Source organism: Choristoneura fumiferana, chromosome 10 (genome assembly GCF_025370935.1).
Source record: "Choristoneura fumiferana chromosome 10, NRCan_CFum_1, whole genome shotgun sequence".
Taxonomy (NCBI): Eukaryota; Metazoa; Arthropoda; class Insecta; order Lepidoptera; family Tortricidae; genus Choristoneura; species Choristoneura fumiferana.
The window spans coordinates 3,954,228-3,971,790 of record NC_133481.1 but is presented as its reverse complement, the minus strand read 5'-3'; the positions used below and the strand labels follow the sequence as shown (position 1 = coordinate 3,971,790).

Here is a 17,563-nt window from a genome sequence, read left to right as displayed (position 1 = left end):
TTTCCGTAGGATGCCGTAATATCATGTTATTTCAATTAAATTTTTGAAAATATAGCTCTATCACTTCTATCGATGTAAATATCATTTATTTTGTTACTTATAAATATGTCATGATTTCTATAGGTATTAATAATACTCTTTGGTCATGATCCGTCATGGCGACATAATATAAAGAGAACTGACGTTGTCATGGCGATTTCTATACGGTTTGTGCTAGTGTCGCCCCCTGCGCAGAGCTTTACCTAATATGCCCTATTCTTAAATTTAATTGAAATGGTTTAATTCCATTACGAGGTAAATGAACTTGCTAATGAAAGTTATTTAAAATAACCTATTAATTAGTTACAAAATAATTACTTAGTTACAATTTAATGATACCTTCATTAGCCAATGACCTAAATATTGAAAGTTGATAAAAATAATGAACTAAATTTTAGACTGAAACACTGAATTCATGAACTTGAAAGTTCACGAATTCAATGGTTTTTAGGGTTGCGTAGCTTTAATCACAACACGAAAACCTATATAACCTATATCATCAAATTACTAAACAACTACGATCGTCTGAAAACAAAAAAAAAATCACAAAAGACAAAAGTTTATCTGGTGGATAATTAAAAAGTAAATCGAGTTAGTAAACTTGTAACATGTTGCCGCTTGTTATTAAAGGCTTCTTTGGTGCCTTTGAGTGTTTCTTATATTTATATGACTTTTATTTGTAACTGGTCTAACAATTTTCATTTTAGTAAAATTATTTTCGAATTAAAGCCCATTTTGTGAAAGCCGAAGCCAATCCCGTGCTGTTTCAGTTATTTTGTTGTTACGAAACCTATTGCCGCATAAATCGATTTTCACTTCACCTCTTCTCAATTAAGTTTATCATAATTTATATTTTTAACATAACGAAGCTTATCACTAACTAATCAGAACTTTTTACGATAGAACTCCCTATAAAACGGTACATTTTGAATTGTGTTTTTTATTTAAGTTTCGTAACCCGCAGTATGAGTTATTCAAGAGTTGTACTGTGTCTGTTTGGAGTTCACTACGCTGGTAAGTGAAAATAAAATATTTATCAAATTAAAGGCCTGTTTCACTTCTCATTGATAACTTTTATAAGATTTATGTGACAGATATCAGTGATGATATCTCTGTTTGTTCTGACCGAATAAACAAGAACAACATCACATATCTGTTACAAATTTATTAATGAGCGGTGAAACGTATGAATGACTTGTTTTTCTACGGCATACGCAATTAAATTCAAGTATCTCTTGATCATGATGTACCTAATGTACCTTATGTATGGGTTCGTCTAAATGCTCAATGAGGGCTATCGCGTATGAATTCGCCGCTAGAGGCGCTAGTGTAGCGTGAGGTCTCCGAAATGTCAAATCTCATAGTTTTTGGGTGAGCTACACGGGTTTATTTATAATTTTGTGAATATTTTGCATTACCTGAAATTAATTATGGCAATTATGCGTTACGGGGCGTGCATCGATCCGAAAATAGGAGCGTCACATGACAGGATGTGGATGTCGAGCTGGACCCTGTATATATTTATAAAGGAATTTTATTTTTACTGTGTTCTTTTTAATAGCAGACTTTGAAAGCCACACTAAAAACCTCACGCAACAGTAGTGCCATCTAGAAAGACAAAAAACGATAGCCCTCATTATACTTGCGCAAATTCCAATTTTTACAAGCAAGTATGTGAATTAAGACGGCAAACACATCATATTTTCGACGGGGTTGTAGACTGCGAATACTTATTCTACCTTTTGAGCTCCAATTTAAACGCTTGTTCTATCGTCATGGTCACGGGTAGACAAATAAAAATGTAAAATAAACAAAAAGTCAAAGGTCAGCCAGTCTAGAACATCACTCATAGAAAACTGTCTATGTCCTGTAGAAAAATAGTAACAACAACAAACAACAAGAGCATAAAACGAGCCATTTTACCCAAGACGTTCATATAGCCATGGATAGACACGTCGAGGGGAAAATGGATTTAATGCTCGAGTTTTACACTCTGCTTTTCACTTCGATGGCGAGGAAATGAAATAGCAACAGTGAAAACAATTGTTCACTCACTATGTAAATTTTATTTTTCATGCATTACTATATAATTATATTTTTTTTAGTTTTAGTGATTTATTTTGATTGATTTTTAGTTTAATATAAATAAAAAATGTATTAAAAAATATAAAGAAACTTCTTTGTTTGTGGCTGTTGACACCTAATTACCTTGGTTTTAGAAGAAGATTTTATTTTATTCACTAGTGCATAAAAAGTCATTTTATGTCGCCTAGATCCAGCATAAACACCAACTTTACGAGCATGAGAAGTGAAAAATATATAATTACTGTGTAGTATGTCGTATGTATGTAGTATGGCTTAAAGCTTGTGACCCATATCGTGCAAAGAGCAGAAATGGAATTAAGGTGCCATTTCCTTTGTAACTGTCACATTTTTGTCGTCAACATGGCAACAATTTTGTATTAGAAATTGAGAAATTTCAGTCCGTTTTTCATCCGCATAATAATTACCTACTTTTTCGTTCCGCTTTCTAATTACTTTAAGTGTAAGTAGTTTAAATATTTATTTAACTTGTTATCGTGAAATTGTGGCGAATCGTACTTAACAGCATTTAACAGTGTTTGATTTTTTTAGGAGCCACACTATTGTGGCCTGAAACTTATCACTTCAGGGCCGTACTGAAAATACCATCGGCTAATATAACAGAACCGTACGAAGTTTGGTATGTATTTATGAAAATTTCGCTGTTTTCTGAGCGTAATTTATAAAATTATAATATTGAAAGTACTACTTTCTAATATTTTTAAATTTAATTGTTAACTTTCAGGGCCGATGGTGAAACTGAAAATTACAGATTTGATTTTTATAATGGCATGACAAAAATATTTAGAAAACAGAGCGTTAATAATGAAACTACGTATTACTCGGTAGGTGAGACGTTGTTTAATCTCGCTGTTTAGTTTATTGTAAAAATAATATTGTATCTTGATTCGACCGTTTAATTATCTTCTTCTTAGTGTAAATTAAAACTACTCAAATAATTAAACTTCTGACAAACTATAAGGGCCAGCTGAAGCCCATGGACGTAGAAAGCTGAAATTTAGCATAGAGTCCCTTTACGTGTAAAATGCAGACAAGACATTAGACGAATTGCGAGCTTTTTTAACAGAAGGAAAGCCACAGATGCAAGCTATAGTCTGCATATTTTTTGTAGTTCATTGACTTATTGCAAAAGTGAACTAACAGACAGTTTACATCTATAAAATTGCTACCCGAAGAGGACAGATAGAAATTTGCCTAACTATTATCAATAACGGTTTTTTTTCAATCGCAGAAATTTTAAGGTTAGGCCATTTTATACAGGCTATTATTACTTTTACAGATAAACCCTGAATCGACGGGTTCGTACCTGAATAAAGAGGTCTGTCATGAGCTGCAAGCTGACTCCCGCTTGGTAAGCTCCGTGCTACGCAAGACCTATTTACCCCTATCTGGACGTTTATCATTTGTGGGTGAGTTATTATAGTTTTTATATCTGGACGGAAGTTATAGGTCGAATCACAAGATTTAGTAGGTACGAATGTATTGAAGGAAAGTAATACCTAACACTTGTTTGTCAATGTGGACAAGTGGTAATACTTTGTGGACTCTATACATGGACCTGGGCCTCCTACCTAATGTATACGAGTTGGTTAATAAAAATGGTGATTTATTAATATTTCTGGAATAATAAAAAAACCCCATACTTACTTACACACACAAACATCACTCCTGGATTCCCAAATGGGGTAGGCAGAGCACACGAAACGTTACCGCTTCGGAGCCACTTTTAGCAGTTTTAGGTTTTAAGTTTGACAAAAAACGGTACAATAGTGACAGTATACAGATACTCAATTAAACAAAAGAAAATCTTTCCGTAATTATAACGAAATCACTCATTCTATAAATGTGACTAATGTGCAATTTAAGGAAAGTTTCAAAGAAGTTGGAAAAGTTCTCGGAAATTTCTGAAAATTTTCACTAGGAAAATTTATGTTAGTGAAACGGAGTTTTAACCGCCATACGAAATTGGGAAGTTTCCAAAATTTTCCTACTAGAAAAATTCCGCAAGTTTGGAAAGTTTTGTTTGGCACATCAGTACATGCGTCATTCATGTCAGCTCTGGTGAAACCATCTATAATGTCAAAATTAATGGTAATCAAATCGTTCATAGAAAGTATTCCTACAAACTATTATCAAAACAAAACCACCACTTAATTGCGGACCCTTCGGCCGCATACGTAACCAGAGTTTCCTAACCAGTTGCAGAAGAAAACTTTTTCGGTCTTGTTCGAAACCGGTTGCGAACGAAAACTATTTGGTTCTTATACGAAACCAGTTACGAACGAATACTTTTTGTTCTTGCATGAAACTAGGACCAGTGATCGACTTCTGGTTTTTTATTGAAGCTTATTTTGACAGTAGCGTTTTTTCCAGTCAGAATTGACACAGACAGTGTTGACGGAGCTCCGCGTGAGCTACTTTTGTGTAGTTTTGGCCCTTCGGGCCGATGTAAACTTAACATAACCTATACCTACCTATATGTTTCTGTGTCGATTAAAATTGGGAAATTGAAATTTGTGAATGAGTTTCATAATAAAGTTCTGTATTCTGTATGGGAAACCAGTTTAGAAAACAGAATTATTTTTTTTCATTTGAAACCAGGTTTCCGAAAAAGAAAAATAATTCTGTTTTCTAAACTGGTTTCGAACCTTTAGTTTCCAAAGTGGCCAAAGGGATTGCGTCACATAATTAACATTTTGCAAAAGTATAAGCTAACGTTGCTTACTCCCGATATTATTCAATAACTAGCTTTTGCCCGCGACTTCGTCCGCGTGGAATAGTAACTTTGGAAAGTATATAATTTATTTAGGGTACCTATTCTGCCAATACCTAATAGCACATATAAACTTCTATGGTTTACCGAAAATAACCTATTTTAATACATTGCTTTATATCTAAACTAATTTTTGTTTGGTCTTCCATTCTTTGTTAAAACATAAATTTTTTGCGGGTAGCCACATTTTAGCAATACGACGTGTATTCTACCCCGCCAACACAAAAGGACTAATTCTTCATAGTGAACTCTTACGTCTTTTATTGTAGTTAGGGGGGGTAGGATTATAATTAAGACGGTATTCTTACTAAGCATAGCTACATATATTTCCGATGAATATAGGTACCTAGTAAATTTGTTTGGAATTCCTTACGAACTTTCATCCCCATATTTTCAAGTATGTAAAATGTCGAAATGTGAAAAGAGCCAGAACAAATGTTTTTTAGGGTTCCGTACCTCAAAAGGAAAAAACTTGAAACCCTTATAGGACCACTTTGCTGTCAGTCCGCCCATCTGTCTCTCAAGACCCTTTATCCCGTAAACGCGCGGAGTATGTATCGAGTTAAAATTAAAACCCTAAACTCAGGTCAGGTCAATAGTCCGGGAAGATGTGAAAAAATCGAACTTCTAAGTCAACGCAATCAAAAGCTACAGTCATTAAAAAGGTGTTTCCATGTACAAATCGCCACAGAAAAAGTTATAGGGTACTACCGGCTGTCCTAGAAATTTGGAATTTTGTATAAAGGTAGCTCTTATAGCAATTTTTTTGCCCTTTTAGCAAAATAAATAAGAAAAGACTGAAAATCATTATTTTTCATGTCCGACTGTCTATGTCAATAAGCCATCTAAAATGACCCCACATTGTGTACATTTTGCTTATGAGCTTAGAATAGGCTCTACTAACACTGGCTATTCATAAATACCTACGTACGGAACCCTTGATGCGCGTCGAATTTAATCGGTTTTTTTTTAGTTCTTATCGAATACCTAAACAAAGATTCATCGCTTTATCTGTGATAATGACGACGTTACATATAAATTTTCATCCCCTATTTCATCCTCTCGCAGGTAAAATTTTCAAAAACGCTTGAACAAATACCTATTTATTTTTTATAAGTGCCCAAATGCCACGTTTCATAAAGAACCATCGATTTATCTTTGACAATGCACGACCTTCATATAAGCTTTCATCCCCTATTTCACCCCCACACAGGAAGAATTTTTAAAAACGCGCGAACAAATATCTATTTATCTCTTATCAAGTGCCTAAATGCCAAGTTTCATAAAGAACCATCGATTTATCTTCGACAATGACGATCTTCCATATATAAATTTTCATCCCCTATTTCACCCCCCTCACAGGAAGAATTTTAAAAATCGCGCGAACAAATATCTATTTATCTCTAATCACGTGCCCAAATGCCAAGTTTCATAAAGAACCATCGATTTATCTTCGACAATGACGATCTTCCATATAAAATTCCATCCCCTATTTCATTCCCTCAATTTTCGATAAAGCTCAAACAAATACCGAATTATTTCTTATTAAGTGCTTAAATGGCAAGTTTCATGGTTTTATCTTCGACAGTGACGAACTTCCACCATATAAACTTTCACCCCCTATTTCAACCCCTTAAAGCCTCTTTTTCGCGATAAAAGATAGCCTTTGTTCTTTCCCAAGGTCTATTCTATCTCTGTACCAAATTTCATCAAAATCGGTTCAGCGGTTTTGGCGTGAAAGCGTAACAGACAGACAGAGTTACTTTCGCATTTATAATATTAGTATGGATTTATTGCTAGTATACATAGTACAAGCAAGCTTTGCTTAGTTTGGGACTAGGTCAATTGGTGTCATAGTGTCCCATGATATTTATTTATTTATCGTATAATTATTCCGACAGGCAAAGAATCACTGAACAATGTCAAGACTAATAAATGGGTATACAGAGCTAAGAGCACGGAGTATGATGTGACAGTCGACCACAGAGTCTGGACCCTCACCAAAAGCATTATAAGCGGTAACAGTAAAGTGTGGATACCTATAAGGTGAGTAAATGAAGCAAATTGATTTACTTAAGCATTCTAACGCTTTAACTGTCCGTGCATTACATGTAATGCACCATCAAATTAGTTCTGCCACGTCAACGTGACGTCAGAACTGGATGTTTCTGTACATTTGTGCATTACCTGTAATGCACGGACTTATCAACCTATGACTATAGCGAAAGGATGGGACTGTGAAGGTTTTAATAAATTTAAACGGGCTTAGTGTGAGTCGTACCTACTCGCGCACTGAGGGTATTACAAAAGGTTGACAAAACACAGTACGATTTCGGTGATATATATAAGTAGATATCCACTGTTAACAAAGCCCAGATTTTAAGCAAAATATACGAAACGTGGAATCATATTAATCGACTTTAAAAAAATGAAAAATTTGAAAGGGAAAATCCAATTTATTATTGTAATATTGGTAACTATAGTTGTAACTAGGTGTATAAGTAGTAATAAATATTATAAGATTATCAACAAATTTCAAAATCACAGGTCAATGGAAAGTCAAAACATTGTCTTTTTATTTGTTAAAGTTTTTTTGCTGACTATATCTGTTTATTGTCAAATATTTTCTTTCTCACAAACTTAGATACTCTTTTATGTACTACTCTATTCAAATATCTTTCTTTTGCTGTCGTAAAGGTCACCTTACGTAATTTTCGTAACTGCAATTATACCTATTGCCATTCACGAAGACGCGTGATTTTGTCAAAATTAGACATTTATGACATTGTAATAAGAACCACGGCACGCGTCATCGTAAATGACTCTACCTATAACAATAATTATGCACGTTTATGCCAAAATATTTTACCATCTGTGTATTCGTTTTTAAGACACGAGTATCGGCTGCTACAAGGAGACAGAGAGCTTGATTTTATGCAACATGACTACGCCAACTTTACTCTGGACCAACCTGACTCTACAGTATTTAATTTACCAACCGGTAAGCTTGATGGCATCAATGCCAACTCACCATTAACCGCCATTAACACGAAATAAAAAAAAAACAAGAGGAAATGGCATGTTTACGAGACACGTTGATCATAAATAATGTTCAACTCAGCGTAGTTATATGACAATTTCTGCGTGTCTAATTTAAATTTGATATTTTAAGTAGCATTCGGGATTCACGCTGTCATTGTTCATCCACTATTACTTCTCATAATAATATTTCGTTTTATAGAATTTACTAGACACTGACAAAATTTTCCTCCGATGGACAAAGCCACATTTTTTCAAAAAAACTAATTAACTAAGTAGCATCCGGTAGGTAGTTCTATAGCCATGTATTCTGTTGTGTTGAATCTAAATGCTTTTGCATAGAGTTCAATGAATGAGTCGTTTATTCACGGAACATCATCATCCCAGCCTATATACGTCCCACTGCAGGGCACAGGCCTCCTCACGGAATGAGAGGGCTTGGGCAGTACCTAGTTCCCACGCGGGCCCAGTGCGGATTGGGAACTTCACACACACCGTTGAATTGCTTCGCAGTTTTGTTGTGCAGGTTTCATCACGATGTTTTCCTTCACCGTAAAGCTCGGAACACATGGTACAAAAATATAGTTGATTAAGTGCATTATTATTAGTGATCCACAATAATGTTCAGCGATCAGGCATGCCAAAGCTTTAAACAAAAACCATGCTTAAATTTGCAAGATACATAATTACAAACAAAAAAAGACAAATAAATTAAAATGTAAAAAAATGCATAGAATTTACGCCGATATTTAAATTAACCAATAGTAGGTAATCAAATCATACATGTCAATTATATTCGAATTTAGGTACCGGGTCTCATTTCGTTTCCTCTTGTGTTTTCTATTCCGATACTTATTATGTTAGCTTGTGGTGTAAACTCACTTATTAGTAACATAAAAGGAACACAGATTTCACGCTAGTCACAAAAGAGCCCGCACGTAATACCCTCGTATGCTTATTTAGTTATTTTCCAGCTCCAGCATTTAACTGCTTAACCATAAAACCATAAATTTAATTATTAATAAAAGCTTTTTTTGCTGTTTGTTGGCTGTACTTGTATTGTCACCCCAAACTACATTTGCATACCAAATTTCACGTTGCCATTAACCGTTGAAGAGTTCCGTCCTGCGGAGACGATCCTGGCTGGACTACCAGGATGCCACTACCAGATTATTGTATTGTCACGCAATTTACATAAGTATTCCAAATTTCAAGTTAACTGACTACTGGAAGTTGGTCAAATTTAACTTGCAAGATTTGATTACAGACAGACAGACAAACAGACAGACAACGGGACAGGTGAAACTAAATAAAAGCTTGTAAAATGGGTTATTTCAGAGAATGATTAAAAAAAAAGATTGATAACTCGAAAAAATTGTGTGCTTATTGACTCCGGAAGAGGCGGAACAGTGGGGTCTTCGATTTTGGAAAGAAATATAAACGAGAACATTTAATTTCCTTTTATATTATTTGTTCTGTGTGTAAAATGGAAAAAAAAACTTGTACCAAAAACAAATTGATTATAACGTGTGACTGATAGAGATGCTATCTTTTCAGATTTAAAATGCCCATTATATGAAAGTGAACTTCGTTATGAAGCTGTCGATCCAATTTTGGAACTTGTAAACCCTGATCTAGAGCATGCTAGAACTAGTAAAGCTTTTGAAATGTAAGTATTACAATAGGTTTTAAAAAAAAAAAATAAATAGTGACTGTTTTTTTGTGGAATGTACTTTAATTGTCATAAAAACCACGTAATATCTGTTCCAAATTTCAAACCCAGCCGATCACTAACCGTTAATGAATTTCGCATTAAAGGTTTTTCTTCGGATATTTTCGAGTTCAATGTTTATTTAATTGTGACTTTTCTAGAAATAATTGTATCTAATTATCTAATCTATCAATCTAATACCTTTAAACGAGCAATTGTTATATAGAATCAGAATCTCGGATGCGGCTCCAACGATTTCGATGAAATTTAGTATGTGGGGGTTTTCGGGTATGACGTTATGAAAAATCGATCTAGCTTGGTCTTATTTCTGGGAAAACGCGTTGTAAAGTTGGGTGCCCGAAATGAGAGACCGGTTGGTTTTTTGGACTTTTTACTCCGAAGCCGATTGCAATGGAACAGTGACAAACAAACTTAAAAACCTTATTTATATTGATGCGCGATACTAGCGCCACCACATTTTGTGTTTTATTTTGTAACTGCTGAGGTACATGAATGTCAACGGGCATCGATCATTTTGATTAATTAGCAAGCTATCTAGTTCAGCAGATGAACTATAGATGGCGCTGTATCGAACACGCGTATTATCGAGTATCAGCCCCAGCAAAGCTTCCCAGGTACTAAAAATATAATGTGTGAAAATGCTTTCAGATATAAACTCAAACATAACAAAGAATACAAAACCAAAGACGAACATTTCATGAGACTGCAAGTTTTCAAAAACAATTTGAGGTAAGCGAGTTACTTTTTAGTTCTACCTGTTGATATGTTTTTCAATAGCAAGATATTTGTAGAGACTAATCATTTTTGAATAATATATATTTTCAGATATATTCAATCTATAAATCGTCAACAAAATTCATACAAGCTTGCTGTCAATCACTTAGCTGATGCGACCGAAGATGAGTTGTCTGTTTTTCTAGGCACAGAAATAAGCTCAGAACTTTATGATTCAGATAGCGAATTTGTGGACGACGACATTAACGCAAAAGGCTATTTAGATTGGAGGATCACAGGTGCTGTCACGTCTGTAAAAGGTAAATGTCAGACATCATTACAAAGAAAACTGTAGGGAGAGGCCACAATAGTGGTAGTAGGGTAGTCTCCAGGCAGATGTTATAAAGAAGTCATATATATGTCGGCGGCCGATCGTAAAATCCGCCAGATCACGAAATCCCTAGGCATATCGTGAAATGGCGCTATTTCATGAATTGGCTAAGGGACATCCGCCATATCGTTCAAAACTCCCCGTTTAACGATTGCCTAGTGACGTTTAGGCAGATCATGAAATTCCTAGGCATATCATAAAACGCCGCCATATCGTTTCTGGCACTTCGCGGTCGCTGCCGTGGCACGCTCGCTTCGCTCGCTCGGCTCGTGCCTAGTGGTCACAATTCATACTAACCACTCCTCGCTTCGCTCGTCGTACCTAAATTTTTCGTTTTTTCAGCATATTGCAATGTATTAAATGATATTGTAACGGATAACTCACGTCTTAAACCGAGTTTAGCTTGACATGTTTCGGGCTATTTCGTAGCCCTTCTTCTCAGGAGCACGCCGCAACACGCACACTACGCGCCACCGCTCTGCTCGCGCGACTGCCCGACGAAGCTAACACCGGCGCACAACTACCCGCATTGATTCCGTGTTCGTGTGGCAAGAGCTATATCGGTGAGACTGGTCGTAAAGGTAGGCGTCCACATATCCGCATCGTACGCTTCGAACGTATCGGATTTGTTGCTTTGTATAGAAATGTGCGATGCTTACGATGCGGACAGGTGGACGCACTTATATGAATTTCTATACAAAGAATACTACGATCCGTTGCGTGCGATGCGTCCGATGCGTACGATACCGACAAGTGGACGTTTACCTTAACGTGTCTACTAGGGTATCGGAGCACATACGTAGTATGAGGAAACAGGACGACAGGGGCTCTGCTCTCGAGCATTCAATGGACTCGGATTTGACGCATTACATCAGGTTTGATAAGGTGTCCAGGTACTTGCGAGAGAAAAGTTTTTCATTCCGCGGAAAGTGCGTGAAGCCATTGAGATTAGTCGTCATCCGAATTTTAACCGGGATTGCGGTTGGTCGGTACCTACTCCCGAGTTAGAAAACAGTTATTATACAGTTATATACTCGTGCTGCGTCATCGGTTGGTGTGTGCCTTTACGGAGCGATGTTGTTAGTGTTGTGTGCTACCCTACATTAGACATTGACAATAAAAATGACGATAAAAATGCGGGTAGTTGTGCGCCGGTGTTAGCTTCGTCGGGCAGTCGCGCGAGCAGAGCGGTGGCGCGTAGTGTGCGTGTTGCGGCAGCCGCCGAGTCGCGTTCGCGTGCTCCTAAGAAGAAGGGCTACGAAATAGCACGAAACATGTCGAGCTAAACTCGGTTTAAGACGTGAGTTATCCGTTACAATATCATTTAATATGAGTCAGTCTCACGGTAGTTTCATGTTCAAAATATCACGATGTGCCCGGTATAAAGCTAGGAATATCGACGAATGCGTTGCTCTAATCGATCTGCCGTATTGTTTCTCAGGCACATCGTGATATGCCTGACCAACTTTTAGGCATATCATGAAATGGCGCCATTTCACGATAAATTAATCATACATTTGTATGGATAATTTTTGTGTCACAATGGAAAAAACAAAAACGGGAAAATGAAAAACTGGAGGTCTACAGTGGCTATAATGAATGGAAAAAAAATTGTACCTATCAACACGAATACAAAAGACAGAGTTATAAAATTTTGCATACTTTTTTTGATTGACAGATCAAACAACTCTCTGTGGAAGCTGCTACGCCTTTGCAGTAGCTTCAGCGGTAGAATCTGCCGCCTACATAAGGAACGGGTTCCAACATCTCGAAGAATTAAGCGAGCAAGCGATCATTGATTGCACATGGGGGTAAGAACAACAAAATACGTGTCTAGTACAATTCGAATGTTAATCTCGCTCAGGGCTCGTCGGTTTTCTTCTTTTATTGAAGGTTCAATTCAGAAAGAAAAAGAAAACCGATCTTTTGTTTCGAATTCCGGACGTCATTCATTAACAAACTAATGTACGCCAGTGGCAATTAAAAGCTTCTACGTAATTGGGTCGTGCTTACAAAGCATTCCAATGTGCTTTCCAAGTTCAAAATTATCAAATACCGATAGCAATAAATTAACGTCAGTAAGTAAAGTTACTAAGACCACAAAAATTTGATGCATCGCATGGTATCATTACTTTCTAGCGGTGACATGGTGTCGTATGGAATTCAAACTCCCATCAAAAAAATGTACGAAAAATGTACTAAATTGAATGCTAATTAAAAAAAGGTGGTACTACACGTAGTTACGACAAAACAATGATCAATCTGTCACCGACCGGAGGGATAGTTCCTATCTATTTCACTATAATAATAATAATAATATAGGCATATTATCTCCGGTTGTTCTCATCTTGCTAACGGTGAGTATTTGCACAGACATAACTTAGTAGCCAGGATTATCCACCAGCAACTTGCTCTTCGATACGGCCTTGTAGACTCTGAGGTGCCGTATTATAGGTATGTCCCTGCGCCAGTTCTCGAAAATGGTCGTGCCACGCTCTATTGGGATCGATCTGTCATCACGGACAGGACTATTGTAGCCAATAAACCTGATATCGTGCTGACAGATCGATCAAACCGCCAGGCAGTGCTCGTCGACATCACCATCCCACATGACGAGAACCTCGTGAAGGCCGAGAAGGACAAACTCAGCAAGTACCTTGACTTGGCTCACGAGGTGACTGCTATGTGGGATGTTGACTCGACGGGCATTGTCCCGATAGTCGTTTAGGCAAACGGCCTAATAGCGAAGAGTCTCGACCAACATCTCAAAAGACTCTCGCTAGATGGCTGGATCAAGGGCTAGAAACAGAAGGCGGTACTTCTGGACACGGCACGCATCGTCCGGAGGTTCCTCACTCTGCGGCTCTGACCACCGGTAGCTTGGGCCCTGCCCCGTTACCGGCGGCAAACTAGTTTAGGTTTTTATAATATTTTTATTTTGTATGTACTTTTCTGTATTTTACTTCTTATAAGTATTATAAAAACCTAATCCTAAGAATAAAAAAATAAATAAAGGTAATAATAATATTTATTTCAAAACTCAAGGCTTCATATAAACACAACAAGTACAAAAATGTACGAAAAATGTTATAAATTGTTACGCTAATTAATGAAATTTTATAGTGCAGTAGACGCTCTTTCTGATTATATAAAAATGTTGCCTCTATCATTATCATCATAATAACGAACTGAAATCTTGTTCCAGTGGATCATTTGCGAATCATGGCTGTGACGGTGGGAAGCCTGATTATTCTTTGAACTGGATTAGAGAATACGGAATATTTTACAAAAAAGATTATGGTCCTTATTTGGCTATGGTAAGTACAAGCTCGTTATTATCAACACCATTATCAGCCAGAAGACAATAAGGTACCGCATACATATTATCGACTTGAACATCCTTCAAAAAATGCCGCGATATACTGCAGCAATCAGCCACCAGCAATTTGGTTTCGTTCAATCCATTTAAAACAATAAGTACGTGAAAATTGAAATTAAAATGAAAGTAGTACTAATCGTTGATCGGAGGTATCCACCGCCGAATTTGTGCCTTATTTTTCGTTTAGTAATATTTGAGTATTTCTTAGAGTGATAAGTTTTGAAATTTTTCAGGCGGGTTATTGCGACAAAGATCAGCCACGACTCTTAACTATTTCGGGATTCGAACAGGCTCCGAGAAATGTCAGCATTGTAAAAGTAAGTACCTACTAAATAATGTAGGTATTCTAACTAATGAATTATCGGATACATCGAACCATTATCGCTGTGGGTCGACGCAGGATCATGCTGGGTGTGACTTTTATTTTATGCTTTTCGGCACTACTTGAGCGTTCTGTATTTCTTCTTCGTTATAATTATTGTGAAATCTAACATTATCTTAGAAAAGTTCTCGAGTGGATACCGCGGATCGGCAAGCGCAGCGTAGGACGTCCACCAGCGAAATGGACGGATGATCTGAAATGGAGTGTTAGACTCTGAGAAGGACATAGGTAGCATAGTTTATATGTCGGAAATTTTAAAAAATTGTCCCGGGTGAGCGGTAAACGAATTTGTCATGGAACTCGCGGGCAACAGCTTTTTGGTATGGACTTATAGAGATAGTTTGAGATCTTGAAAAGGACGTAGGATAGTTTTAACCTGGAAAATCGTAAAGTTCCCCCGGACATGCGATATAGGTACCTACTAATTATTCGTAGGTGAAGTTGCGAGCAACATCTTTTTTGTATGAAGATAGTTTGAGATCCTTAAAAGCAGTGCCGGTTTTAGCACTTCCAATTCCAAGTGCGCTCTGGGCAAGAATTCCACGGCACCCCCAACTTCTGGAAATTTTCTAGAAGGTATAGGTTAAGTAGGCTTCGCTCTATGAGCGAGAGGATACCCTGAGGAGCGGCTGGCGCCCCTTTAAGTCCGGCGCCCTGGGCGGTCGCCCCACCGCACCCTGCCCTAACGCCGCTACTGCTTAAAAGGACAAAGGATAGTTTTTATCCAGGAAAATTGTAAAGATCTCGCGGGCGCTAAAAACGAATCCTTCGCAGACGAAGTTCCGGGCAACAACTATTTTTTTGTAAAACCTTTTAAAAACAGTTTGTTTTATTTCAGAGAATGTTACGAAGGAAAGGACCTATGATAGCCGCTATTAGCTTAACCAGATCCTTACATTTTTACTCTAGCGGAATATACAATGATTCGAATTGGTAAGTTTAAATATCTTTTAACGTCCTTATTCTTATAAGTGTTACAATAAAGAAAGAAAGAAAAAAAAAACATTTATTCACAATACAAGACACAACAATATTAATTTATTTATTTACTTTTTTTATTAATACCTACAACTCTTATTCATTTTTACGGAATACAACATCACAAATATATGAATACGAAAAATATACTTTGTATCTAAGCTTTCCCTCGAATGGGGATTAATTTCAAACAAACTTCCCCATTTCCCAGAACTCTAAGGAATTTGGATCTAAAATTTTCCTTACTTTTCTCATATAATATGTGATTATTTTCAGCTCGTCCAATCCTGACAAGCGTGTACATTCCGTGGTAATAATAGGGTACGGCAAAGAGAACGGCCAAAAGTTCTGGATCGTCAAAAACTCTTATGGCAAGCAATGGGGAGAAAAGGGATATCTGAGGCTCGACATGAAGGATAATGTCTGTGGTATTGCTAATTACGCTCTAGCGGTGAGGATGTAATCATAAGCGGTTGTTCTATTAAAATAGAACCTTTTTTTTAGCTTCTACTTTTTTATTTGGACAAAATAAAATGCGAAAATTAAATTAAGTGAATACTTTTGTGTTTTATTTCGTAACATAAGATATTGGTCTTCAGTATCATCCATTGTCCCTATCCTTAAATTGCCTTCCCCAGTCTGACCGGTATGAATTATTGGTTTACCGGTCAAGAGCATGTCGGACCACGCGCAGTGTAGGGTTTCGTAGTAAGGCACTTGTCTCACCGCCGGCGAGGAAACGATTGGCTATCGACTATTTTCTCGCTCAAGAAACGAACAAAAGATTAAAGATCCTGTGTGAGTGAAAGAGACACATATATTAATAGTTGATCGCTGGCGGTTCACACTGCCGGCGAGAACGCGCTCTTACATCATTTGTCGCAGCGACAAGAGCTGAGCGACTCGCTGAGCGACAAGAGCGACTCGCTGAGCTATAAAACTAGCTCAGCGATACTCTCTCAGCGCTGTTAGCTTGGCGGCCGCCCGGCTCGAGCGAGTAGAGCGAGTAATCGCCCGTCGTGCTCGAACACTCGCTTTTCACTGCTCGCCCACTCGTTTCTAGTTACTCGCTCTGCTCGCTTCTCGCTCATCGTCGGCACTTGTCGAGATGTAAGAGCGAGTTCTCGCCGGCAGTGTGAACCGCCAGCGATCAACTATTAATATATATATCTCTTTTACTCACACAGGATCTTATATCTTTTGTTCGTTTCTTGAGCGAGAAAATAGTCGATAGCCAATCGTTTCCTCGCCGGCGGTGAGACAACTGCCTAAGATGCAGTAAATACCCAATATTATTAACGGTAGTTTAGCTTGTAGAATAGGTGGATAGGTATATAAGAAGAAATTGCACTTAATGCTAAATAGATTAACAAGACTTAAGATAGTTAATTATGCGCATTAAAACAGCGTAAAAGATCATAAACGTACCTTCGGTAAAACAAGTGCATATTTCCTTTTTTATTTTCTTATTTTTCTATTTTTAGACAATTATTGCCCTTGTTCTACCAAAGGTACGATAATTTATGACGTTTTTGGAAAGATCTATCCAACAATATCCCACAGTATGGGTTTTAGACGAGAAAAATAAATCATCCCCACTACGTATAGGGAGATAGGTACCCTAAAGAAAATATTTTTGCAAGATTTTATTTTACCATTTTGTTCGGGTGCTTAGTATATAATATTATTTCCATGCACAAATACAACTCCTGGCACTAACAGTCTCTAAGCTAAGCCTCAGACAGACGTACGGACAGCCAGGATGAAAATTAGGAAGTAATCTAAAAATCGGGTCGGGTAGGGTCAAGTGTCCACCAATGAAACACATAAAATTCAAAATCTCATAAATCTTTTGTCTTGACAAATAGAAGTCTGAATTTTTTACTTTACATAGATAATTTTATTGGGTATCACGTCACATATACAGTATTCTTTAAAAATGTGTAGTTGGTCATCAAAAAAATAAAAAGTAAAAAAATGGGAAATTTTTAACTGTGTCCACAGTGGTGTACAGAATGAAACACTACATATTT

General features: G+C 37.1%; 2 protein-coding genes across 2 annotated transcripts in view; both read left to right on the top strand.

The window, feature by feature from the left end:
• Positions 1-17,563, top strand: part of LOC141431865 (cilia- and flagella-associated protein 44-like) — a 53,909-nt gene that overhangs the window by 20,621 nt on the left and 15,725 nt on the right.
• Positions 960-16,088, top strand: LOC141431864 (digestive cysteine proteinase 1-like). Its single transcript, XM_074093142.1, has 14 exons — positions 960-1,053; positions 2,674-2,761; positions 2,867-2,966; positions 3,422-3,551; positions 6,817-6,961; positions 7,807-7,916; positions 9,512-9,623; positions 10,335-10,415; positions 10,512-10,720; positions 12,470-12,602; positions 13,997-14,108; positions 14,404-14,487; positions 15,391-15,485; positions 15,807-16,088. The coding sequence occupies exons 1-14, from the start codon at positions 1,005-1,007 to the stop codon at positions 15,991-15,993; spliced, it is 1,635 nt and encodes a 544-aa protein (XP_073949243.1). The 5' UTR covers positions 960-1,004; the 3' UTR covers positions 15,994-16,088.